Source organism: Salvelinus fontinalis, chromosome 23 (genome assembly GCF_029448725.1).
Source record: "Salvelinus fontinalis isolate EN_2023a chromosome 23, ASM2944872v1, whole genome shotgun sequence".
Taxonomy (NCBI): domain Eukaryota; kingdom Metazoa; phylum Chordata; class Actinopteri; order Salmoniformes; family Salmonidae; genus Salvelinus; species Salvelinus fontinalis.
This window is the reverse complement of record NC_074687.1, coordinates 6,052,235-6,079,584: the sequence shown is the minus strand read 5'-3', so window position 1 is coordinate 6,079,584 and position 27,350 is coordinate 6,052,235. Positions and strand designations below refer to the sequence as shown.

The window sequence follows — 27,350 nt, the reverse complement described above, 5'->3', positions numbered from 1 at the left end:
CGGCCTATAGCTTGAAGGACTAGTAGGGTCTTTCCCTGGTTTACGTATCGGCACCACTACCGCCTGCTTCCAACTTCCAGGCAGTTTCCCTTCCTGCCACACCAAATTGTAAAAGCCCAATACTTTCCCCATTGCAGTGTCACTGAGATGAGCCATCATGATGTAACACATCACATCTTTCCCAGGAGATTTTACCCCAGCTTTAGCTAATGCTCTCTTCATCTCAGCCAATGTAAAAGGGGCAATCAATGCATTCCCCACCATCTCTCTCTGATCCAGGAGAGAGATGGTTCTCCTCTGACCCTCTCTCTCCCACGTTGTCCCTCTTCTGTCAGATTATTTGAGCTGTGCACCTTCACAAATGCCTGGGCTGACATCTCTGCCTTCTCCATCTCTCACTGCAATCTCCCCACTTTTCAGCACAGGGAGATCCAAATCTCATCTGATCAGCCAGTTTTAACAGGAAATATTTCACCTGCTGGACATTGCAAAAGGAAACTTGAGCCACCAAATTCATTGAAATTAAGATTTGGTACTGTAAACCAAAAGCTGTTTGAGTCCTTAAAGTAACACTTTATCCATTAAATCTTTAAGACTTGATTAAAAGTAGTGAAGTCCAACACATTAGTGAGGTTTATTTTTCCATATAAAGTTAAACAGTGTCTTATCTAATTGGGAGTGAATAGATTTGGGACTGTCAAGACAAAAGAACACATACGAGGCTCTAGACATATCTTCAGCCTTATGGCGGCGTTTAAGCACAGATAGAACAATGAGACAGATATTTGTTTGGCGTTTCCACTTACTACCAAAAATGGTGGTGAGAGGAAGCACAGTGGCCGGCAGTGGGGCAAGATAGATTTTGGCCGACATTCTGCTAATTTTGTAATCGATTAATCATTTGATCTCAGTACAGTTTTCTGTTTCCAAAACTAAAATATGTTACGAACAGAGTGGACTACGTTTTGTAGACTTTACCCTTTGCCAATTTTTTAAAAGATTGTGTTGTTTGGAAGGACTGCAAGGGCAAATTGAGTTATTGCACATCCGTACTTTACAGAGTAGGCGTTTCCTAACGGAAATATGCAAATATATGCTAGAACGCACTAATAGGCTCTCGCTAGCTCGTGCTTGGCTCTGCCCACCTTGCTTGTTCTGCCCACTCTGATTAATTTTGTCCCATTGGAAATGACAGGCTGTGGTCTATCTTGGGTTACTTATAAAAATCTTTGGTTTAAGTGCCTGCAAAAAATATGCCATTATTATTTCTCTCTATAGGCGCTAAAGCGGCTAGATCGTGCACTTCCGGAAACACCAGGATGTTCTTCTGTCCAGGAAAAGCGTGAAAACATCTACAACCTGTGCGAACAACGTAACGTGTAGCTATTTATGAATTTATAGGCGTTCCAGTTAATCAGCGAGATGATTTGGAGTGTGCGGTAGCTGTTTACATTTCCATTATCCTCGCTCTTTGGTCACGTTTGTGTATGTTGCACTAACTCGCTGTATTATTGAGTAAGTATGAGAATCGGGAACAAAAGTTGATGTCTGCTAGTGAGCTAGCTAAATTAGCTCGCTTGCTGGCTAAATTTCAGTGGTTTTTGCCAGGTTTTATTAGGTAGCGTGTCTGTGCATAGCTGGATGATATTGTAGAATGTCAAAGGGCACACACGAAGAGAACCATTGCATGAGCAGTATTTATCTTCAGTGAAATGCAAATGATTACCGACCTGAGGGCTAGCTAGAAATTGCTAGTAGCATAGCATGCAAATTCAGAAAATAAATGTGCACCAGCACCACGCGTGACAAGATGCTGCTATTCATGTGTCGCTATTACAAGCTTATAAACAATGGTTTTATTTTTCCTGGCAAAAGCATTAAGTTCAAAGTACAGAATAAAATAATAGTTCTTGCATGTATCTAGTGATGCTAGTCACCAATGTACACTATATCTACAAAAGTATGTGGACACCCCTTCAAATTAGTGGATTTGGCTATTTCAGCCATACCGGTTGCTGACAGGTGTATAAAATCGAGCACGCATCCATGGAATCTCCATAGACAAACATTGACAATATAATGGCCTTTCAACGTGGCACGTCATAGGATGCCACCTTTCCAACAAATCAGTTTGTCAAATTTCTGCCCTGCTAAAGCTGCCTCGGTCAACTGTAAGTTGTCCTAGGTTGCAACACTGCCTACCGAGTTCCAAACTGCCTCTGGAAGCAAAGTGACCACAATAACTGTTAGACGGGAGCTTCATGAAATGGGTTTCCATGGCCGAGCAGCCTCACACAAGCCTAAGATCACCATGCGCAATGCCAAGCATCTGCTGAAGTGGTGTAAAGTTTGCAACCATTGGACTCCGTAGCAGTGGAAACGCTACACGCTTCACCATTTGGCAGTCCGACAGACAAATCTGGGTTTGGCGGATGCCAGGAGAACGCCACCTGCCCCAATGCATAATGCCAGTTTTGTGGAGGAGGAATAATGGTCTGTGGCTGTTTTTTATGGTTTGGGCTAGGCCTCTTGGTTCCATTGAAGGGAAATATTAACGCTACAGCATACAATGACAGTCTAGACGATTCTGTGCTTCCAACTTTGTGGCAACAGTTTGGGGAAGGCCCTTTCCTGTTTCAGCATGACAGTGTTCCCGTGCACAAAGCGAGGTCCATACAGAATTGGTTTGGCGAGAATGGTGTGGAAAAACTTGACTGGCCTGCACAGAGCCCTGACCTCAACCCCATCGAACACCTTTGGGATGAATTGGAACGCCGTCTGCGAGCTAGACCTAATCGCCCAACATCAGTGCCCGACCTCACCAATGCTCTTGTGGCTGAATGGAAGCAAGTCCACACAGCGTTGTTCCAACGTCTATTGGAAAGTCTTCCCAGAACAGTGGAGGCTGTTATAGCAGCAAAGGGGGGGATCAACTCCATATTAATGCTAATGATTTTGGAATGAGATGTTCAGCTAGCAGGTGTCCACATACTTTTGGTCATGTAGTGTATGTGTGATTGTGCGCTTGTAAACTGACAGGTATGAAAGTGAATGTATGTACATACCATGTGTGTCTGCTGCAGAGCTTGTTTGCTGTGTCACCATCGCTGTCTGTATTGGTCACAGGAGGCCCTGGAGAAGGAGTGGCCTGAGGTCAAGCCCTAAAGCACCAGAGCCTGGTCATGATGGACCATAAGAGAGCACTAACCATTTCACTGGCCGTTGACAAGGTGGATAACTCTCAAGTATGTCTGGCCTGCCTGGCTATATTAGTCCATTGGGATTCCTAGTCTTTTTCTCAGCCACTATGCAATTACTATAATCAACAACAGTGAGCATTTTAACAGTACCCCATTCTGCTTTTAAGATGGGAAGTCCACTAAAAATTCCCAAGATCCTTCTTTCTTCAGAGTTGAGATGTGGGAATGAAGAGTCACAGGTAAATGTTATTCTCTACAGGTCACCTTTCTCTTTCTCCTCTTGAACGTGCAACCAGAAACTTTTCTTTTTACCCCTGTGGCCTCCCTACGAAGTGTACAATACACCCAAATATTAAAATTATAGAAAAGTAATTAAATAGCAGATTGCGCCTTTAACCTTGTTCCCTGAGGTTTTGTTATTGTGATCTGGGTAGTGGGTCAGTACCTCTACCTCCATTTCTCCAACAGATTCACTGGACCCAGATTGCTGGAAACAGAATCAAACTCCAAAGGTCTTGTCAGCAGAATGGATCCATCTCTTTGGATCACGGCCAAGCGGCTTTAGCCCAAGGGGAAATGGACTGGTGAGGAGCAGTATTTATGGAGCCACAGATGGAGTTATGTTAGGAAGCAAACCTAATTAGTCTGGTTAGGTTAGACTTGTTGACGGTTCATAGATGATGTTGCTCCATAACACGGTCACTTATTAAAGCTGCAATATGTCACTTTTTGGGCGACCTGACCAAATTCACATAGAAATATGTTATAGATTTGTCATTGAAATAAACTGTAAGAAGCAGTAGATTTGTTCTTTGTGCGCCATTTCTATGCTTCCTGTTCTGAAGTTTAGTTTTTGCGTCTTACTTTCGGTTTTGTACACCAGCTTCAAACAGCTGAAAATACAATATTTTTGGTTACGGAAAATATATTTCACATCGTTTAGATGGTACAATGATTTTCTACACCATACTTGTTTGTTTTGTCACAAACTGAAATTAGAATTTTAGCAACCAGGAAATGGCGGCGCAATTTCTGCATAGTTTACCTTTGAGACAGCCTTTGTCTTTATCTGTGAATGTATTCAGTCCATTTGCACGGTAAGGACGAATTAATCCACTGTGTCACTGAGTGCAGTTTTCTGAACATTCACCAGATGGCGCTCTTTCCCTTATCACTTTTCTCAGAGGTACAGTGCCTTCGGAAAGTGTTCAGACCCCTTGACTTTTTCGACATTTTGTTATGTTACAGCCTTATTATAAAATTGAGTAAATAGTCCCCCTCCCCTCACCCATGTATACACAATACCCCATAATGACAAAGCAAAAACAGGTTTTTAGAAACTTGTGCAAATTTATAAAAAAAAATGCAAATATCACATTTGCATAAGTATTCAGACCCTTTACTCAGTACATTGTTGAAGCACCTTTGGCAGCGATTACAGCCTCGAGTCTTCTTGGGTATGACGCTACAAGCTTGGTACACCTGTATTTGAGGAGTTTCTCCCATTCTTCTCTGCAGATCCTCTCAAGCTCTGTCAGGTTGGATGGGGAGTGTCGCTGCACAGCTTTTTTCAGGTCACTCCAGAGATGTTTGATCCGGTTCAAGTCCGGGTTCTGCCTGGGCCACTCAAGGACATTTAGATACTTGTCCCAAAACCACTAATGTGTTGTCTTGGCTGTGAGCTTAGGGTCGTTGTCCTGTTGGAAGGTGACCCTTTGCCCCCAGTCTTGGGTCCTGAGCGCTCTGGGGCAGGTTTTCATCAAGGATCTCTTTGCTCTGTTCATCTTTCCCTCGATCCTCACTAGTCTTCCTGTCCCTGCCGCTGAAAAACATCCCCACAGCATGATGCTGCCACCACCATGATTCACCTGAGGAGACTCAGCCTAGGAGACAGCCTAGGAGAAAGAGTTAAATATCAGTGCTTGTGTGAAATGTCTTTTGTCTGAATCCAGCTGTATCGAACCTTTGGGAAGAATTAAACTTGGTTAAGCTTCTCTAGTGTCCGTGAGTTATTTACTCTGACAATTAGAACCTAACACAGGTGACTACCTCATGAAGCTGGTTGACAGAATGCCAAGAGTGTGCAAAGCTGTCATCAAGGCAAAGGGTGGCTACTTTGAAGAATCTCAAATATAACATATTTAGATTTGTGGAACACTTTTTGGGTTACTACATGATTCCATATGTGTTATATCATAGTGTTGATGTTTTCACTATTATTCTACAATGTAGAAAATAGTAAAAAAATACAGAAACCCTGGAATGAGTAGGTGTGTCAACTTTTGACTGTAAGTAAATAAGGTCTTAATTATTATAATTGAAAAAAACATTTGCAATCATTTCTAAAAACCTGTTTTCACTATGTCGTTATGGGTACTACATGTTTTATTTAATCCATTTTAGAATAAGGCTGTAACGTAACAAAATGTGGAAAAAGTCAAGGTGTCTGAATACTTTGTGAATGCAGTGAAGCTGACATGCCCAGTGTACCCCACTACTGATACTGTTGAGCTATAGCTGCTGCAGCAGTGCTTATCTTTATCACACATACACACTGCCTGGTCCTATCAACCCCATTCCATCTGTCTGCCCCTCCCCCCTATAGTCTCACGTGTCGTTTCCCTATTGGTTAACTTTAAAAGAGATGACCCAGAATGGCCATCAAGATATTACATTTAAGTCATTTAACAAATGCTTGTCAGATGGGGTCACGATGACACATATGGGTCGTAGGGATCTAAAGGTTCTGACTGGTTCTGTTCCTTCCTTCAGCACGCAGCTCCAGTTGGTCCTCAGGGACGTCCTGAAGACGGAACCTGGGCAGGCCTACCTGGACAGGAAGATGCGTAGCAAGATGACAGGAATTGAAGAGAGGAAGAGAGAGTCACGGATGGGGAGCGGGCAAAGGAGGGTGTCTCAGAGCAGCAGAGAAGGGAGGGAGGATTGTAGAGATTTTACAGGACACAGAAAGAGACCCCATGACCACCCCACTCCCACCTCGACCCCGACCCGCAAGGAAAGGAGGTAATGCTTGGTTAAATGTTGCTGAATTCAGCTTGGCTGTTGGAGAGTGGACGCTCTATGCAGATTCATTTCTGTAGATGATTACTGTGGAGTCTTAAGTGTAGGGAACATGTCTTCCCTTTTAGGATGCCAATGAGCGATTTAAGAGTTAAAACACAGCACAAGGTTAGCATGCAGTGGAATAATTGTTTTTCTGTGACTTTTTCTTTCTCTCTTGTTTAGGTCACACCACAGAGGGGGGTCAGAGGAAGACGAGGAGGTGAAGGAACTTTTAACAGGAGAGGGAAACATCAAAGACCAGAGATGCAGTGAGTCTGCCATCACACACACACACTCCCCTGCTACTGCGTTCCCTATCTCCCCCTCTCTGAGGGTTTTCCTTATTGGAAAGGATCTGCAGTATTCCTGGCCTCAATCCTGCTGTAAATTAACAAACTCTTTTACTTTTATAGAGCTGTAAAACAAAGACCTGCTGAATGTGCTTTTCATCTCTTACTAACACACACAGGCAAAGTTTTATTTAATTCTATGTTACGGTCATTTGTTTTCCCATAGCTGCTGCACTACTTTCTGGAGAGTAGTAACACGTTTATTGTTTCACCGTCTCTCTCCTCTGCAGACAGTAGTGTGTCAGGGAGGCACAGTTCACGGGAACCCCTGGAGGAGGTGACCTTTACCGAGGGGGACATGCACCAGGAAAAGCCTTATCCACAATCCACCAGGACTAGGAAGGTAGATTCAGGTTCAAGCGAATCCACACATGTTGAGGTAGAGTCTTCGGGTAGAAGTTACTTAAATACTGACATTGAAGTTGACTGACTTTAAGGCTGAAGCCAAGAACCTGCAAGCTGCTAACCAAACCATGAGACAACCTGCCCTGGGGCTAAAGTAACACCTTATCTCTCCTTGTTTCTAGAGGGAGAGTCGGAGGAGGGAGTCTGGGCTCTACAGTAATGAACGGGTGAAGGATGGAGGGATGAATGATGAAGTGGCGGAGGGCTTGACCACAGACGCCTCCAGGAGCTCCAGAGGGAGCGTGCTGCGCCTCTCCAGGGAGGCCAGAGGCAAGGGAGGACAGCTTTGTTTGGAGGGCACGGGGGGCATAGACACTAATGTAGCATCCATAGAAGTAGAGGTGGACCCCTCAAACTTTGACAGGACCCTGATGGTAGTCACTGTGGGGGAAGACAGGGAAGTTGCCAGCCCCTCTAACCCCAGCTGTGGAGGGGTTAAGGAGAGGAGAGAAACCCTGAGGATGTGCCTGTCCTCCAGCCAGGATAGGACGCCCAAACTCAGGCCTGTTGAACCCAGTGAGTATAGAGCTACGTATAGGCTATTATATTGTACACTGCATATCTGTGTGTGTGTGTGTGTGTGTGTGTGTGTGTTTCTCCTGACTCTCTCATTGAAACAAACACACACAAATAAACCAACACACAGATCCCCCACCCTTCCCTTCCTGGAATGGCGTCATCATAATATAGTCTATTTCTCTGCCTACAAGCACCGACCCTAACATGCTGACCATGCTCCTCACGTTGGAAAATAAATGTACACATACACGTTATTCAATCATTGCACCCACACTGCTCGCGAGCGTCTGCGTAGCCTGTCGCTAAAATATTAAGCACCTTAAAGTTGGTTGCCGACCTCCATATAGTCCAAAGAAGAAGGTTAGCTAAATTGCCATAAATGTTTAATGCTTTTCGACCTGTCCCCATATGAATCTAGTTGGTTCAGATATTTAAACCTGCGTTTCCTGATGGCGTCTGGTGTGGGTGGACAACATCAACATCCGAGTTGTCTGGTCATGAACCAACTATATTCATTTGGGGACTGGTCGAAAAGCATTAAACATTTATGGCAATTTATCCAGCTAGCTTGCTGTTGCTAGCTAATTTGTTGTGGAATTATAACATTAGGTTGTTCTTTTACCTGAAATGCACAAGGTCCTCTACTCTGACAATTAATCCACATATAAAACGGTAAACCGAATTTGTTTTTAGTAATCTCTCCTCCTTCAGGCTTCTTCTTCTGTGGACTTTATATGGTTGTCGGCAACCAACTTTAAGGTGCGTTACCACCACCAACTGAACTGGAGTGTGGACCTCAGTTTATCTTTCAATCACCCACGTGGGTATATGCTCCTAAAGACCAATGAGGAGATGGGAAAGGCGGGACTTGTAGCGCGTCAAATCAAATTTATTTATATAGCCCTTCTTACATCAGCTGATATCTCAAAATGCTGTACAGAAACCTAGTCTAAAACCCCAAACAGCAAGCAATGCAGGTGTAGAAGCACGGTAGCTAGGAAAAACTCTGTAGAAAGGCCAAAACCTAGGAAGAAACCTAGAGAGGAACCAGGCTATGAGGGGTGGCCAGTCCTCTTCTGGCTGTGGCGGGTGGAGATTATAACAGAACATGGCAAAGATGTTCAAATGTTCATAACTGACCAGCATGGTCAAATAATAATAATCACAGTAGTTGTCGAGGGTGCAACAAGTCAGCACCTCAGGAGTAAATGTCAGTTGGCTTTTCATAGCCGATCATTAAGAGTATCTCTACCGTTCCTGCTGTCTCTAGAGAGTTGAAAACAGCAGGTCTGGGACAGGTAGCACGTCCGGTGAACAGGTCATGGTACCATAGCCGCAGGCAGAACAGTTGAAGCTGGAGCAGCAGCACAGCCAGGTGGACAGGGGACAGCAAGGAGTCATCATGCCAGGTAGTCCTGAGGCATGGTCCTAGGGCTCAGGTCCTCCCGAGAGAGAGAAAGAGAGAATTAGAGAGAGCATACTTAAATTCACACAGGACACCGGATAAGACAGGAGAAGTGCTCCAGATATAACAGACTGACCCTAGCCCCCGACACATAAACTACTGCAGCATAAATACTGGAGGCTGAGACAGTAGGGGTCAGGAGACACTGTGGCCCCATCCGATGACACCCCCAAACAGGCAGGATATAACCCCACTCACTTTGCCAAAGCACAGCCCCCACACCACTAGAGGGAAATCTTCAACCACCAACTTACCATCCTGAGACAAGGCAGAGTATAGCCCACAAAGATCTCCGCCACGGCACAACCCAAGGGGTGCGCCAACCCAGACAGGAAGATCACGTCAGTGACTCAACCCACTCAAGTGACGCACACCTCCTAGGGACGGCATGGAAGACAACCAGTAAGCCAGTCAGCCCCTGTAATAGGGTTAGAGGCAGAGAATCCCAGTGGAGAGAGGGGAACCGGCCAGGCAGAGACAGCAAGGGCGGTTCGTTGTTCCAGAGCCTTTCCGTTCACCTTCACACTCCTTGGCCAGACTACACTCAATCATATGACCCACTGAAGAAATTAGTCTTCATTAAAGACTTAAAGGTTGAGACCGAGTCTGCGTATCTCACATGGGTAGGCAGACCATTCCATAAAAATAGAGCTCTATAGGAAAAAGCCCTGCCTCCAGCTGTTTGCTTAGAAATTCTAGGGACAATTAGGAGGCCTGCGTCTTGTGACCGTAGCGTACGTGTAGGTATGTACGGCAGGACCAAATCGTAAAGATAGGTAGGAGCAAGCCCATGTAATGCTTTGTAGGTTAGCAGTAAAACCTTGAAATCAGTCCTTGCCTTAACAGGAAGCCAGTGTAGGGAGGCTAGCACTGGAATAATATGATCACATTTTTTGGTTCTAGTCAGGATTCTAGCAGCCGTATTTAGCACTAACTGAAGTTTATTTAGTGCTTTATCCGGGTAGCCGGAAAGTAGAGCATTGCAGGAGTCTAACCTAGAAGTAACAAAAGCATGAATTAATTTTTCTGCATAATTTTTGGACAGAAAGTTTCAGATTTTTGCAATGTTACATAGATGGAAAAAAGCTGTCCTTGAAACAGTCTTGATATGTTCGTCAAAAGAGAGATCAGGGTCCAGAGTAACGCCGAGGTCCTTCACAGTTTTATTTGAGACGACTTTGAGACGACAACCATCAAGATTAATTGTCAGATTCAACAGAAGATCTCTTTGTTTCTTGGGACCTAGAACAAGCATCTCTGTTTTGTCCGAGTTTAAAAGTAGAACGTTTGCAGCCATTCACTTCCTTATGTCTGAAACACAGGCTCCCAGCGAGGGCAATTTTGGCGCTTCACCATGTTTCATTGAAATGTACAGCTGTGTGTCATCCGCATAGCAGTGAAAGTTAACATTATGTTTTCGAATGACATCCCCAAGAGGTAAAATATATAGTGAAAACAATAGTGGTCCTAAAACGGAACCTTGAAGATCACCGAAATTTAAAGTTGATGTGTCAGAGGACAAACCATTCTCAGAGACAAATTGATATCTTTCCAACAGATAAAATCTAAACCAGGCCAGAACTTGTCCGTGTAGACCAATTTGAGTTTCCAATCTCTCCAAAAGAATGTGGTGATCGATGGTATCAAAAGCAGCACTAAGGTCTAGGAGCACGAGGACAGATGCAGAGTCTCGGTCTGACGCCATTAAAAGGTAATTTACCACCTTCACAAGTGCAGTCTCAATGCTATGATAGGGTCTAAAACCAGACTGAAGCATTTCGTATACTTTGTTTGTCTTCAGGAAGGCAGTGAGTTGCTGCGCAACAGCTTTTTCAAATTTTTTTGAGAGGAATGGAAGATTCGATATAGGCCGATAGTTTTTTATATTTTCTGGGTCAAGGTTTGGCTTTTTCAAGAGAGGCTTTAGTGAGTTTGGTAAGTTTGGTACACTTTTAGTGAGTTTGGTACACATCCGGTTGATAGAGAGCCATTTATTATGTTCAACATAGGAGGGACAAGCACAGGAAGCAGCTCTTTCAGTAGTTTAGTTGGAAAAGGGTCCAGTATGTCTTGAAGGTTTAGAGGCCATGATTATTTTCCTCATTGTGTCAAGAGATATAGTACTAAAACACTTGAGTGTCTCTCTTGATCCTAGGTCCTGGCAGAGTTGTGCAGACTCAGGACAACTGAGCTTTGGAGGAATACGCAGATTTAAAGAGGAGTCCGTAATTTGCTGGGCATAGCGTCACAAATAGAACCACGTTCTATTTTAGCGCCAGGCTACGCAGACGCTTGCGAGCAGTGTGGTTGCAGTGATTGAATAACATGTATGTGTACATTTATTTTGCAAAGCTCGAGCACGCGACGCGAGCGGTGTGGTCAGCATGTCAGCCCCCTCACACACAAGCACACATACTGTCTGTCTGTAACACTGACCGCTGGGTCCATGCTTGTGACTGTCTGTGTCAGTATGCCCAGTGTGTGTTGAGTGGAGTTTCTGTGTGTGTATCTGTATCTGCCAGTATTGCCTATTTAACGTTTTAATTTGTTTGTGTACAGTACATGTCTGTATGTGTCTGAAGTAGCACAAGCTGTGCCTTACAACACTGGCATTGCTATGGTTACTGCCCCCCTCAACATAGCAGGATTACTGCTGTCCCCGTCTTTACTTCACAGTGCATTACACTACGGTCATCGTGTGAGAGAGATTATAATTAGGCTGATATATACAGTATTTCACTGCAACTTGCTTAATGTGTGTGTTCTAGTCGTTCTCTCCAGTGATGAGGAGGTAGTCACCCCGTCCCACAGTTCAGTCCTTTGGCCACAGACTAGTGAGTGTGAGTCCCAGAGAAACCATGCTCAAGAAGACAACGTGATGGAAGAGACAGACTTTCAGGTTTGCAAAAACTACTTCTTACATATGGCATCATAAAGGACAGAATAGGGGGATCTCGCAATGGATGACAACACAAAGGACAGAATAGGGGTCTCACAGTAGATGCAGCAAAGAGATCAATCGAATTCTACCAAAACAATGGAAATTCCATGGCAATGCCACTCAGGTGTCCCTCCGGGGGGGAAAGATTAAGAATGTCCTCATTGCCACCATCAAAATGAACCTAGGCTACATTTAGGCTATTGCTTATATGTGCATTTCACACTATTTTGGGGTAAAAATCTGTGTATAATGCTTGTATGGAGGTTAACCCCAATACATGTTCTGTTACCATCGCCAATCAACTGTATTACACTTAAAAACATCTTAAAGTACCACCACCAATTTCTATATGGCTAGCTATGCTACCAGCTTATATGAACAGGAGTTAGGATATAGATTTTTTCTAACCCCGAAAAAAACATTTTTATTAATATTATGCAGCGAACATAGCCAAATATATCCAAATCAGATTTTAGTAATCACCTTTTAGAACACAGAAATCATGACATATTTGACGAATATCCACTTTGTGCACCAATGCCGTTCTTTCCCCCACGGTCTGTGTTCCATTGACCTCTTTACTGCATGTATGGATGACATCACAAAGGGCAGAACAGGGGGAGCTCACAATGGATGATGTCACAAAGGGTTGGGAACTGGGAAGATTCTGTGACATCACAAAGGGCTTAACCTGACCTGGATGATATCATAAAGAGAAGCACAGAGGGATGGGATGTCACAAAGGGCTGACTAGGTTAAAATATGTCATAAAAGAAAGCAAATAGATACGGGTGATGTCACAAAGGGCTGCTCACAGAGGGATCCGGGTAGAGGCAGGAGGTGGGAAAAGGGAGGGTGTTTCATGATTAGACTGGCCCTAGGGGGCAGAACCACCATCTGCTGCCTGTCAGGCTTTATAGGCCAGAGTGGGGATACTGTAGCTCCCACGTACTGCAGTCAGCCAAAACATAGGAGGACAAGACAAGTGCCTTCTGCTGCATTACATACAAGTGAACACACATCATTTAAACCTATCCTATAACCTATAAGTCTCTCACACGTACCCCTTCTATGCCTCATTGCTTATCCGGATTCTCTTGTGTCCTCGTTATCAGAAAGCATGTTTGTTGTGTGCTTGCATGCATGCACACGTGTGTTTGTGTGTGTCATTCATCAACATGTGTGTGTGTTGCTCATCAATGTGTGTGTTACTCATCTGTGTGTGTGTGTTCCAGGTGATGCCTGTGGTGGTGACAGGGTTTGGGGTGGCCAATTTCCCCAGCACTGAGGACTCTGAGGGTATGGCACTACCCTTCTCTGCCCTGCACTGTGGGGGGGTCCGAGGGGAGGCCAGCGGAAACCTCATGGTAAGGTTCTGCACACTGCTCCAACTGGAGAATGGGTGCAGTATATTCTAGAATAGGCATGCAATACAGTGGTTATGTGACATGGGGCCCTTTCTTTCGTCCTTTTCAGATCACAAACCACAGAATCATCATACCAATTAAAGGTAACCAGCACCCCTGGACTTTGCTTGTGTTCTCACCACACCATTGACCATACAGTCCTGGTCCTCTATTTAAACTTGAATCGTTAATCGTTTTCAATTATTACTTGGTCCAACCTGAACATGACCGTGTGCGGTCGCTAGCCCATCTGTGCCCTGTCTGTGACCCAGGGCAGGCGGTGGTGTGGGGGGATTGTTGCCCCCTCTCTTCTCTCTGTCTCCTGCCCCCTCAGGCCAGGTAGAGGTGATGGTGACTGTGGAGCGCTGTCAGCTGTGGAAGTACAGCGTCTGGGACAGGGAGGAGCTACAGGAGAGAGGGCTGGGGTGTGAGGTCAAGGGAGAGATGGGGCCTCCCCCCGCCCTCCTCCTCCTCTATGTGTCAGACGCCCAGGCAGTCGCTGTCCAAGAAGACCTGAGGGAGCTGTCAATCAAACAGGCCTTAGAACCACCCACTGGTGAGAGCCTGTCTTTTGGAACCAAATTGTGTGTTAGTGTTGCACGGTATACCAAAACTTTTTCGATAGTAGAACATGAAAAAAATGGTTCAGTACTAGAATCGTCACAATGTGTCTCACGTCATCTACTGATTGAGAAAAGATCAAGCGTGTCAGCGTAGCCCATGTCCCCTGATAGTGCACAGTGCATGTTCCCCTCTCATATTGACTCTAGTCTGTCCTGAGGAACCACTGAACTCACTGGGAGTCTGGACTGTATCATGTTATCTCCCCTCTCATACTGACTCTAGTCTGTCCTGAAGAACCACTGGGAGTCTGGACTGTATCATGTTATCTCCCCTCTCATACTGACTCTAGTCTGTCCTGAGGAACCACTGGGAGTCTGGACTGTATCATGTTATCTCCCCTCTCATACTGACTCTAGTCTGTCCTGAGGAACCACTGGGAGTCTGGACTGTATCATGTTATCTCCTCTCTCATACTGACTCTAGTCTGTCCTGAGGAACCACTGGGAGTCTGGACTGTATCATGTTATCTCCTCTCTCATACTGACTCTAGTCTGTCCTGAAGAACCACTGGGAGTCTGGACTGTATCATGTTATCTCCCCTCTCATACTGACTCTAGTCTGTCCTGAGGAACCACTGGGAGTCTGGACTGTATCATGTTATCTCCCCTCTCATACTGACTCTAGTCTGTCCTGAGGAACCACTGTGAGTCTGGACTGTATCATGTTATCTCCTCTCTCATACTGACTCTAGTCTGTCCTGATGAACCACTGAACTCACTGGGAGTCTGGACTGTATCATGTTATCTCCTCTCTCATACTGACTCTAGTCTGTCCTGATGAACCACTGAACTCACTGGGAGTCTGGACTGTATCATGTTATCTCCCCTCTCATACTGACTCTAGTCTGTCCTGAAGAACCACTGGGAGTCTGGACTGTATCATGTTATCTCCTCTCTCATACTGACTCTAGTCTGTCCTGAAGAACCACTGGGAGTCTGGACTGTATCATGTTATCTCCCCTCACATATTGACTCTAGTCTGTCCTGAGGAACCACTGGGAGTCTGGACTGTATCATGTTATCTCCCCTCTCATACTGACTCTAGTCTGTCCTGAAGAACCACTGGGAGTCTGGACTGTATCATGTTATCTCCCCTCTCATACTGACTCTAGTCTGTCCTGAGGAACCACTGGGAGTCTGGACTGTATCATGTTATCTCCCCTCTCATACTGATTCTAGTCTGTCCTGAGGAACCACTGGGAGTCTGGACTGTATCATGTTATCTCCCCTCTCATAGTGACTCTAGTCTGTCCTGAGGAACCACTGGGAGCCTGGACTGTATCATGTTATCTCCCCTCTCAGGCTGCACAGAAGTTAACACACTTGAGTAATGCAACAGAGCATGTAGAAATGTTGAAACTGTTCACCAAACAATGTCCATTACAGGCTAGAACACTTTACAATGCAGGAAGATACTGCTAGCTTCCAGCTTTGTAGGCTAGCTTTCCTTGCTGGACTAACAGCTGAAGCTAACGTCACTTCACTACCCTAGAACCATAATGCAAAATATGCTGATTTCAAAGCTGATTGTTACCAAAAACCTTATTCAATGTCAGAAACGTTGTTCATTCACATCTCTCCTGTCTTTCTCACTGCGTGTGTGTGAGTGACGTCATTAGGTCTTAAAAAGACGCACTCTTTTATAAAAGAAGACATTGCTTCGTCTATGCAAATGTTGTTGATCAGTAGAGTAAAATAAGTCCATTCAATGAGGACCATTTATGTTATGTGCTAAGATTGATTGTATAGTTGATTCATTAATGCATACATGGCTGTCATTAAAAAATGGACGTCAAACATTTCAAGTGTGATATTGAAGTCTACAGATCGTCATTCTAATACGGCAGCTTTTTTTTTGCAGTGTTATTGTTTTGGTATCGTGATACTAAACCTGGTATCAAAATGCTGGTCTTGTGACAACACTAGTATGTGGGTAAGTGGGTGTTTGCTCAAGCAGGTGTATGCCCATGTGCTATTCAAATGTGTGTGTGTGTGTGTGTGTGTGTGTGTGTGTGTGTGTGTGTGTGTGTGTGTGTGTGTGTGTGTGTGTGTGTGTGTGTGTGTGTGTGTGTGTGTGTGTGCGCTCATAGGCCAGGCCAGTCCCTTCCTCCTGCTGACTCTGCATTCCCCTCTGGAGGGGGTGGAGGGGGCTCTACTTCGCTCCATCCTCGACATCATCTGTCTCAACAACGCCCCGCACATGGACGCTGCATGTCTCTGGGGGAACGCTCCCATCAACGGAGCGGTGGACCTCCACAGTCCCCTCCTGTCATTGGATGACAGTCTGGCGGTGATCGGTAGAACCGGACTAGACCACCAGCTGCTCTCCCTACTGGGACATTACAATGCCGAGCCTGTCACAGAACCCGACCAGGACAGAGACACACCTGGGCCAAATCTGGACACTGTGGAGGGAGAGTCACAGACACCACCAGAGACAGAGGTACAGGCAGAGCAACAGACAGAGGAGGAGGAGCAGAGTGAGGCAGAGAGCTTACCCCTCGCTGAGGTTGGTAGTACTTTGTTTGGGTGTGGAGACTGATGTCATCAAGCTCAACCATAACAAACCCTAAGCTCTACATGAATGATCAAATTAACATGTAACCTATTACACTTCCTCTGTTGTTTGTCCCCCCTCCAGGAGAGTCCAGTCCAGCCCAGACCCGTGTACACAGTGTGTCACAGCAGAACCAGAGGCGCCTACTCTGTGTTCCTGGACCCGAAGCCAGGCTCCAACTGGACCCGATACAAGCACCAGGGCCCCACACGCAGGCAAGCTACACAACTCCCATGATTTGTTGATTCTTTGAAACAGGTGTGTAAGTGCAGGGCTTGAATGAAAGCCTGCACACCATATTGGTCTACAGGACCAGAGATGGAGACCCTTGCTGTACAGTAGTGTTTCCCAAACTGTGTGGTTGGCAGGGCAGGCGCATAAAATAATAATAAGGAACTTAGTCCGGCTTTAAACTAACTCTTGAAAGTTGTAATGTAGAATGCACAAGGTGCAATTTCGAAATTGGGTAGTGCATCATCAGTTCCTCTTGCCATGTTAGTCATTGCATAGCTTAGAGAGCTATTTATAACTTGTCTAGATCAACTAGCACATCAGCTAATGTTTTTTATCACATGGATACACATTAGACATGACAAAATGTGTAGAATTACAGGAAATGAGCTTTAAACCTGCAAAACTCTCCACCAACAAGAGGGGTGTGAACAGTTTGTGTCATGAACAGTGCACTGCCCATAGAAATAGATGCGGGGGAGGATGTTCCCCAGTCCTGGAGAGGAGCCGGAGTGAAAACGTTTGGGAACCCCTGATATAGACAATAGTTAGTGTAGATATGTGGTTTCACTCTTAGTTATGTTCTTTCTGATACTTCTCAGGTTGATCCAGTTTCCTCCACCGCCTTCCAAAGGAGGGATCGCCGTGACAACAGAAGATCTGGAGTGCCTTGACAACGGGCAGTTTCTGAATGATGTCATCATCGACTTCTACCTCAAGTGAGTGACATCGTCAGTTTGGTGCATGGAGGACAGTTTCAACAACATGGAGGGCAGTTTGAACCTGTGCATGTCTCTGTCCCAACAGGTATCTGCTTCTGGAGAGGGTTCCGCAGGATGTGGCTGATCGCTCTCATGTCTTCAGCAGCTTCTTCTACAAGCAGCTCACTCGCCGAGACAATGCCAGTGAGGACAGTACCAGCGTCTCGTAAGTGTGTGTGTGTGTGTCTATTTTAGTTGATCAATTATGGATTTGTATCTGTGTGTTTTTGTATGTGTGTGTCTCTTGACGTGTGTGTGTGTTGTCTGTCCCCAGAGCGCAGCGGAGGCGGCATCAGCGGGTGAAGACGTGGACACGACATGTGGACATCTTCAAGAAAGACTTCCTGTTTGTGCCTGTCAATCAGGAGTGAGTGACACACACACACACACACACACAATAAATAAACTGTGTGGCTCATAGTGCTTTCTTCCTTATATGACAGAGCCCACTGGTACCTGGTGGTGATCTGCTTCCCTGGCCTGGAGGAGCCCCAGTGTGAGGAGGGGAGCAGCCCAGCCTCGCTGAGGGGAACAGGGGGAGAGAAGCCAGACGAGGCCCAAGCTGAAGAGGAGGCCTCTGGGTCCAAAAAGCTAAATGGCATCAGTGAAGTAACCCCTGAATCAACTAGCGCTGACAACCAGGACAAACTGACAGTTACAGGTATGTGTGTCTTAAGTCCTCTCATCCTGTCTCTCAGGATGTTACATGTCTTTATGTCAAACTGACATAATAGTCAAACATTAGTGAGTATGTGCGTAGGTTTAGGAGTATAACTCTAATATATGTTTTAGATAAATCCGCAGGGTGGAAAAGTAGGGCTGTAGTCTGTGGGTAGGATGGAGACAGAACCGTGAGGGGAGAGCTGCTCAGAACTGCAGTCAGACAGAAACACAGAATGAGGCTGGAACTCAAGAGGCTTTCATCTACAGGGTTTTTATGATGCATTCCATTCTTTATATCACTGTGCTGCAATAACATCCACAAGGACAATAGCAACAACTACAATAGGAACAGGGTTGCTGTTAGGAAATACTAGTGCTGAAGTCCTGGGATTTAGCAGGAGGATAATTGCTGATCCTGCTGCTGTTTTCTCTCTCGTTTCAGATGGTGTGGTACAGAGTGAATCAGTACTCCAGCCACCTCCTGGTCCTCTGGTAAGACATCACTCTCTTTAGGAATCTCTGTTCTCTATTTCTCACATTGTTGTTTTCCTTCTCTCTCACTCTGTCGTCTTTCTTACATTCTGTCCTTCTTCTCGCTAGGACTGCACTGAGAAGACCTGTCACAGAGAGACCATCTGTAAACGGTGAGTGGATGACCAAACGCACACAAAGAAGGTGTGTTCAAGAGGTCTTAACTAGATGTTTAAATGCACATCTCTTCTCTCCGTAGACCCTGTATTCTCCTCATGGACTCCCTCAAGTTCTCCCTCCATGAGCGCGTCTTCAAACTCTTACGGGAGTGAGTCTACTATTGAATGGAATGTTGTGTGTGTGTGTGTGTGTGTTGTACCCTTAATGTACCAGCTATCTCTGTGTGCCAGGTACCTGCAGTCGGAGTGGGAGCTGCGTCGGGGCTCTGTGCGCGAGTTCAGTTCTAAGCAGATGCGAGGCTCCCACTGTAAGGTCCCCCTACAGGACAACAGCAGCGACTGCGGCCTCTACCTGCTGCAGTACGTCGAGAGCTTCCTGCAGGTAACCGTACGGATGGAATAAGAACATGCATGCATAGGAATTCACACGCTCCCACCTGTAACCAGCCTGGTATTGAACTCTTGTCATGTCTGATCAACTCAAGACCCCGTTATCCAAAGGAGCTTAAGCTTGTGTCTTCAGGTTTCAGACAAGGTTGCTCATGTGTTTCTCTCATGAGACCATACTCACCAAACACATACACTGACGTACACCTACATAGAACTTTTCTCTCTCTCTCCTACCCTTTCTCCCTTTAGGACCCTGTGGTGCACTTTGAACTCCCCCTGTGCCTAGAACGCTGGTTCCCACGGCAACAGGTGAGGAGGAAACGAGACGAGATCAGGGACCTGGTGCTACACCTGTACAGACACCAGAGGGGTACGGTGGGGAATATAGGAAATATGGGAAATGTAGTCAGTTAGGGCATGGTGGGTAGTATTATGGCTGTGACGATACCAGTATCCCAATATTTTCTCCATGGCAAAAATGAAAACACGAAGCAGACCTAACACTTTGATCCTTTAAAAACCTGCTGTATGTAAAATATTGTGTTCTATAGCTTGGAGAATAAATAAATGTGTCTCTGGGTGACAACATAATGATGTTTGTTTCTAACATTAGAACTGTTTTCCTAAAGAAGTTAAATCTGCTTTGTGTTTTGTTTCTTTGACACGATACTAATGAGTATTATCCTGGCGATACTGGTATTATCCTCGCGATACTGGTATTATCCTGGCCATAGGTAGTATAGGAAACAGGAAATGTAGTCGGGCACAAGTGGGTAGTATAGGAACCATGGGAAATGTAGTCGGGCACGGTAAGCACCTTGGCTGCATTCCAAACACTTAACAGACACACCCTCTCCCCTCAGCCCTCAAATTAAGTGGACACTTCTGATGACGGGTCATGACGTCTGGCGAGTTTACACTTGCAGGGCGAGGGAGGAAGGAATTAATTTTAAATGGAGCGCCCTTGCCCTGAAATTTGTCACTCGTTTGTCCCACAACAATTGTGTTTTCAGCCACCAGTGGCTTGTGGGTGCTCAATTAGGATTTTATGTCTACTTATATTAACTATATAATTATTAATATACGCCTACTGTATGATAGCTAGCAAACTAATTAGCTAACTAAGGTTAGCCTGCGTAGCTGGAACTTCTGAAGAAGGAAAATGTTTTATTTCTACAATTTCCAACAACGAACCAAACAAAAACATCATTACTTTTATGAGATGTGTTTGTGCATTAGTAGCATAATTTCAAACTTATTTTCATTCGTTTTTACTTACACTTATATGTTGACTTCTCCATATTGACATTAAGGTTTTAAGTTTTGGCTGAGTTTTCTTAGCGGATGTTCAATCATCGCAAATTGAATTATGGGGCGTTACAGGCCCGAAGTGAACATAATTGTACACTTGCAAACTCAATTAAAAACAAGGGCTGAGGGGCTTACGTTTTGAACTTCCCTTGTTTGGCTAATCGTTTGGACCGAAGGCCAAGATGGTAACGGGGATTCTCCCGAGGGCATAAGGCGAGGGTAAGTGGAGGAAGGTGTTTCTTTTGTGAATTTGAAACGCAGCCCTTGAGATTCTGCTCATGCTGAGCAACCATTAAATGTACATTTCAGCCTGATATTTTAAAATATTATTTCAGCTTTTATAGTTGTATCACTGGCCAGCTGGGCCAGTCAAATGATATGCAGATGTCTCATGTCAACCTGTAAATTGTCACTAACGTCAAAGGCTGTTGCATTAATGATTTAAATCTCTCCGGGGATGAATATGAAGGCCTTCCTGCAGTAGCTGTAGAGTGTCTGCTTCGGTGCTTGTTTTAAGCAGAGGCATTAAAGGGGCCTTCCACTGAAATTCAACAGTTTAACAGGTTCTTCTTTACTTTTTCAGTGGAACGTCTCTTTAAAAAGTCTGTCCCCTCTGCACCTTATAGATAGGCCCTACATCCCACCACTATAGCCTCGTTTAACATGAGATCAGACTGAACAGAGTCTCACATTTATTATTTTACCTGTGTTTTACTATTTGTCCCCGAGGTGATTTTATTGTAACTTATGTCAGTTAGATTTTTACATGTGGATTTTGTTTCTAAAATGTACATTTTGATGAATGTGTTTTGAATATAAAATGTAATAAATACATTTGTAGTCTGAATTACAACAATTCATTTTCTGTTCATTTACCGCCGATTCTCTGCAATTTTCTGACATGTTGCGTCGCCACTGTTCGCCCACACCCAGCAGAGGGTCTACTGCGCTTGGCTGAAGTACCCTCAGGGTAAAACCTCCACATACACACATGCACATACATACATGGATGCCGAGAGACCTAAGATTTTTGTGGAATGCTGGGGGAAGGTATTTTGTAGGATTTAGGAAAGAGACTCTGGCTTGTCCAGAAAGAACCCCTAGCCATAAGCAGTTGTTGGTCTGATTTATGCGGTGTGTATGGAGTATGATACTTCAACATTTTGCAGGATCACCTGCTGTCTTGTAAGATGGTTACATAACCTCCTGATTAGTGTGAGATCTCGCTCACATTTAAACAACACTTCTGGACGGACTGAGGCCAGGGTTGGTGGATATAAATCTCCAGGAATAGTATTGTTGCTTGCCGGGAGGTGAATGGCGATTCCAGGTCAAAGGGTAGCAATCTTAGTTTGTTTAGTGCTACTGTAAGTGTTTGTGTCAGTAAGGGAACGTAAGAGGAAAACCTAATTGGAAGGATGATTAGACATTGAGTTCTAAGTTCTACATGGGTTCCAACTGTCCCAATCACCCCCATTCACTGGGAGGTCCCTCTAGTTCTTATGCAGATAGACTTCCTCAAGATTCTTAGGAATTATGACCTCACTGTCTACTTTGTTGGTACCATCCCAGATTGTTGTTGACATGAGGCTGTCCAGACACCAGTCAAGGTCTCATTGTCTCTCTGAGAAGGTGAAAGGCTCTATTTGGTTAAATCTCTGTTAGAGTTTAGACCAGTGTGGGGAAAAGCTCCTGTTGATGGTCCCAGGCAGCTCTAGAGTGGGTGAACCAGATAAGAACCACAACGTTCCAAACCTCTGTTAGAACGATAAAGAACAAAAATCATTAAACCGTCAGAAAGAGGTAACATTCTACACTAATTTGATTCAATGACGCTTTTGTTATTCCTTTTCTAGTTTTCAGTTTAGTGACTGTGGCTAGGTCATTGTATGGGGTAACCGGTCTCATACACAACAGATGTGTAGCACTTAACTCCGTGATCCATGGCAGTAATTTTGTGCCAAAACACTGTCCACATGCCAGCTATCATGCAGGATGCTGTGCTTCTCAATTGCTACCCAGATAGTTGTCCTGCTATGATCTCGGGTTACAGGGTAAAGAGCGCAGGGCATTTACAGAGTGAGTGGGGCTATGCAGGGCATTACAGAGTGAGTCACCATGTGGTCCTGGCTCTCCAGCTAATTGTTTGGCCCACAGCCTGGGACACAATCGGAGACTATTTAGCCAGTTGGCACTAAGAGTTCAAAGACGCGGGCCCCTGAGGTGACCTGATAAGATCAGATGGGTAGCAATATAAAATAGCTCCACTTTGCTCTCTGATTGGCTAGATGGAATTCCTACCAAGTTGGCAATGGAGATTCCAAAACAATTGCATTGCAACTAACGAGCTTATCTATGCTGAACAAATCCTCCCCAAAACCAACATTTTCTATACAAGTTACACACAGGTGATGGCCTAGTAGGTTACTGTTGTACAACAGAGTGGTTGCGTGCAACAGTAAGTGCTACAGTAAGTTGATTAGCTGAAGTTAATTTGTCCCCCCCACTGGGCAGCAGGTAGCCTAGCGATTAAAAGTATTGGGCCAGTAACCGAATGGTCGCTAGTTTGAATCCTCAAGGTGGAAAAATGAGCAAGGCAGTTAAGCCCCAACAACAACTGCTCCCTGGGTGCTGATGATGTTGAATAAGGCAGCCCCCAACCCCCTCCCCCCCGCAACTCTCTGATTCAGAAGGGTTGGGTTTAAATGCGAAAGACACATTTCGGTTGAATGCATTCAGTTGTGCAACTGACTAGCTGTCCCTTTCCCATTATTAAGCTGAATTAAGGGTCATTAACCTACATTTTCTATTATGTAACTGTTAAAGCCCCCCTGTATTCTTTTAAACTTTTGTCCAAAATGCTCAGTCTGATTCCAAGTCATGTCCAACCAAGTTGTAGAAACATCAAGGATGATTAATGGAAACAGGATGCACCTGAGCTCAATTGTGAATCTCATAGCAAAGGGTCTGAATACTTATGTAAAAGCTATTTCAGTTTTTTTTTAAATACATTTGCAAAAACTTCTACAAACCTGTTTTCACTGTCGTTATGGGCTATTCAAATCAAAGTGTATTAGTCACATGGGTCGAATACAACAGGTGTAGACCCTAACTGACAATGTAGTTTAAAAAAAGGAAGCATAAAAATAAGAGATAAAAGTAACAAGTAATTTAAAGAGCAGCAGTAAAATAACAATAGCGAGACTATATACAGGGGGGCACCGATGCAGAGTCAATCAGATAGTTGAGGTAGTATGTACAGTACATGTAGGTAGAGTTATTAAGGTGACTATGCATGGATGACGACAGAGAGTAGCAGTGGTGTAAAGAGAGAGAGAGAGGGGGGGGCAATGCAAATAGTCTGGGTAGCCATTTGACTAGATGTTCGGTCATCTGGGGGTAGAAGCTGTTTAGAAGCCTCTTGAACCTAGACTTGACGCTCCGGTACCGCTTGCCGTGCGGTAGCAGAGAGAACAGTCTATGACTAGGGTGGCTGGAGTCTTTGACAATTTTTAGGGCCTTCCTCTGACACTGACTGGTATAGAGGTCCTGGATGGCTGGATGCTTGGCCCCAGTGATGTACTGGGCCATTCGCACTACCTTTTGTAGTGCCTTGCAGTCAGAGGCCGAGCAGTTGCCATACCAGGCAGTGATGCAACCAGTTAGGATGCTCTCGATGGTGCAGTTGTACAACCTTTTTGAGGACCTGAGGACCCATGCCAAATATTTTCAGTCTCCTGAGGGGGAATAGGTTTTGTTGTGCCCCCTTCACGAATGTCTTGGTGTGCTTGGACCATGTTAGTTTGTTGGTGATGTGGACACCAAGGAACTTGAAGCTCTCAACCTGCTCCACTACAGCCCTGTCGATGAGAATGAGGGCATGCTCGGTCCTCCTTTTCCTGTAGTCCACAATCATCCCCTTTGTTTTGATCACGTTAAGGGAGAGGTTGTTGTCTTGGCACCACATGGCCAGGTCTCTGACCTCCTCCCTATAGACTGTCTCATTGTTGTCGATGATCAAGCCTTCCACTGTTGTGTCATCGGCAAATTTAATGATGGTGTTGGAGTCGTGCCTGGCCATGCAGTCATGAGTGAACAGGGAGTATAGGAGGGGACTGAGCACGTACCCCTAAGGGCCCCCTGTGTTGAGGATCAGCGTGGCGGATGTGTTGTTACCTATCCTTACCACCTGGGGGCGGCTAGTCAGGAAGTCCAGGATCCAGTGACAGAGGGAGGTGTTTAGTCCCAGGGTCCTTAACTTATTGATGAGCTTTGAGGGCACTATGTTGTTGAACGCTGAGCTGTAGTCAATGAATAGCATTCTCACATGCAGCTGAAGTCGGAAGTGTACATACACCTTAGCCAAATACATTTAAACTCAGTTTACCCAGGTTGTGTATTTATAACATATGTGGTAATACTGGGACCTTATCTGAGGTGAGGCTCCCTAAATTCAGACAGCACCTATTTCGCCCCTGATGATTTTTATTTAACCTTTATTTAACTAGGCAAGTCAGTTAAGAACACATTCTTATTTACAATGATGGCCTACCAGAAGGCAAAAGGCCTCCTTCGGGGGTTGGGATAAAATAATATAGGACAAAACACACATCACAACAAGAGAGACACCGCAACACTACATAAAGAGAGACCTAAGACAACAACATAGCAGCAACACATGACAACAGAGCATGGCAGCAACACAACATGACAACATGGCAGCAGCACAACACGGTAGCAGCACAAAACATGGTACAAACATGATTGGGCACTGAAAACAGCACAAAGGCCAAGAAGGTAGAGACAACAATACATCACGCGAAGCAGCGACTACTGTCAGTAAGAGTGTCCATGATTGAGTCTATGAATGAAGAGATGGAGATAAAACGGTCCAGTTTGAGTGTTTGTTGCAGCTCGTTCCAGTCACTAGCTGCAGAAAACTGAAAAGAGGAGCGACCCAGGGATGTGTGTGCTTTGGGGACCTTGAACAGAATGTGACTGTCAGAACGGGTGTTGTATGTGGAGGATGAGGGCTGCAGTAGATATCCCAGATAGAGGGGAGTGAGGCCTAAGAGGGTTTTCTAAATAAGCATCAACCAGTGGGTCTTGCGACGCGTATACAGTTTACAGAGAAGTATAGAGTGCAGTGATGTGTCCTATAAGGAGCATAGGTGGCAAATCTGAGGGCCGAATGGTAAAGAACATCTAGCCGCTCGAGAGCACCCTTACCTGCCAATCTATAAATTGACGTTTCCGTAATCTAGCATGGGTAGGATGGTCATCTGATTCAGGGTTATTTTGGCAGCTGGGGTGAAAGAGGAGCAATTACGATAGAGGCTATTACATTTTTTTATAAATGCTTCTCCAATTTCATTGTGCAGTGAACCAACTTTACTGGACCAGTCTCTTTGACACAACAATGAATGATCAAGGGGTTGGCTAAAGCACAAACAGATCTGGCTATGGCATTATGGGCAAGATCTTAATTGCATACTCCTCTCCTCGTCTCCTCAAAACCCAGAGGTCTCTTCCCTCTGACCTTCTCCTCCAATGGGTTTTGAGGAGGTGGCAAGGAGAGAAGACGCGAGGAGTATGCAATTGAGATTCTCCCATGGTTGAGCTCAGTTTCCTGGTCTAGGTCACATGGGCAAGAAGAACGCCTGACCCTATAGGCTATATGAGGGATAAAAACAGCGCTGAGAGGCTCAGATCATACACCTGAACTAACATTACCCCCAGATTTAGTCTACAGGATGATTCTTAATTGAACCACTGGTGATGTAGGCTATCCATTAGTTCTAATGACGGTCTGAAAAAATAGGCCTCAGCCAGCCCCAGCCTTGAGTTGAGGTTAATTTTGACCAGGATTGTCTTCATTAATGGAGGAGCCTATCTTTGCACTTAAAGCCATATCTCTCTGCGGGTGGCCTCTTCTCTCTTCTCTCTTCACTCTTCACTCTTCCCCCCTTTCCCCTCTCTCTCCTTCCACGTTTCCCTCGCACTAAGCACCCTTTCCAGTATTACACCAGTATCTTCTTGACGAGCTGCTATAAAGGGCTTAGCAAACAAGATTAGAGAACAAAATCTCTCTCAATGGGCCATCTGCCTAGCTGAGCCTGAGCCCTGGCCGGGAGCTGTTCTGTAGCACCACGGAACACAACTTCCTTAGCCGACATAAGCAAGGAGGAGAGAATCACTTCAGAATGACTTGTTAAAAAAACAGATACATTTTCTGGATTCTGAACTATGCAAACTCATAAGGAGGGCCTAACATTGTTGTATGATTCCAAAGGAAGTACCTGTCGTGTCAACCCTGGTTACCTTTTCAACCCTTCGGAGTTAAAACTACTACGGATTTAAGATGTCGGACTCTTCATTGAAATGCCTTTTGTGTACACTTTCGTTCGTTTTAGCGTTTGAACTTTTGGGAATAAGAACAGGTATGTATCCAGGCCTAACAAACAGTCAAGCTACACTTTCGCAATTAAGATGGAGTTGTTGTCTAATGCGTTTTATCGTTTTATCACAGACGCTGCATCTGGGGAAGGACCTCTTCTTCCTGACGGACAGGATCTATATTACAAAACAGTTAGAATATCACCTATTCTATCGGTTCCTCAAAGCATAGTTCATTTACCTCTCCTCAAGGTCTCACACAAGGACCATGGCGCTATCCTCCGGCAGAAGCGCAACGTGCTTTTCCCCAGCGGGGTCAAACTTTGTGCTGAAGAGAGTGTGCAACAATCCATTGCAAATCACCTCAGCTACTTTCACCTGCGAGGTAAGACCACCACCACTCACCTGTATGTATAATG

The 27,350-nt window shown here is 45.0% G+C and overlaps 2 protein-coding genes across 4 annotated transcripts in view; both read left to right on the top strand.

Moving 5' to 3' along the window:
• The first annotated feature begins 1,162 nt into the window (after positions 1-1,162).
• Positions 1,163-21,382, top strand: LOC129820767 (sentrin-specific protease 7-like). 3 transcript variants are annotated; one of them, XM_055877718.1, is made up of 23 exons: positions 1,163-1,515; positions 3,127-3,230; positions 3,368-3,439; positions 3,669-3,784; positions 5,973-6,224; positions 6,447-6,532; positions 6,844-6,992; positions 7,141-7,534; positions 11,771-11,901; positions 13,179-13,310; positions 13,420-13,453; positions 13,684-13,905; positions 16,063-16,481; positions 16,614-16,744; positions 17,363-17,479; positions 17,568-17,687; positions 17,796-17,888; positions 17,965-18,182; positions 18,627-18,676; positions 18,785-18,828; positions 18,915-18,983; positions 19,066-19,216; positions 19,474-21,382. In XM_055877718.1, exons 2-23 carry the CDS (start codon positions 3,183-3,185, stop codon positions 19,636-19,638), a joined length of 3,213 nt encoding a protein of 1,070 aa, XP_055733693.1. In that variant the 5' UTR covers positions 1,163-1,515; positions 3,127-3,182; the 3' UTR covers positions 19,639-21,382. The 3 variants fall into 3 exon arrangements, with proteins under 3 accessions (XP_055733693.1, XP_055733694.1, XP_055733692.1); XM_055877719.1 differs by having other exon boundaries at positions 3,127-3,245; positions 6,844-6,956; XM_055877717.1 differs by having other exon boundaries at positions 3,127-3,245.
• Positions 21,383-26,896: 5,514 nt separating this feature from the next.
• Positions 26,897-27,350, top strand: part of LOC129821561 (interphotoreceptor matrix proteoglycan 2-like) — a 56,277-nt gene continuing 55,823 nt past the window's right edge. The window contains exons 1-2 of the mRNA XM_055879224.1: positions 26,897-26,975; positions 27,065-27,316. Of these exons, the coding sequence (XP_055735199.1) occupies positions 26,897-26,975; positions 27,065-27,316 (331 nt within the window). The remainder of the gene's footprint in view (positions 26,976-27,064; positions 27,317-27,350) is intronic.

What these genes read in the sequence shown, in the direction of transcription:
- LOC129820767 (XM_055877717.1), top strand. Translation starts at nt 3,183, where the DNA reads ATGATGGACCATAAGAGAGCACTAACCATTTCACTGGCCGTTGACAAG. An exon ending in GTGGGAATGAAGAGTCACAG is followed by an intron (nt 3,440 to 3,668) that starts GTAAATGTTATT and finishes TTTCTCCAACAG; the next exon opens with ATTCACTGGACCCAGATTGC. An exon ending in AGCCACCTCCTGGTCCTCTG is followed by an intron (nt 18,677 to 18,784) that starts GTAAGACATCAC and finishes TCTTCTCGCTAG; the next exon opens with GACTGCACTGAGAAGACCTG.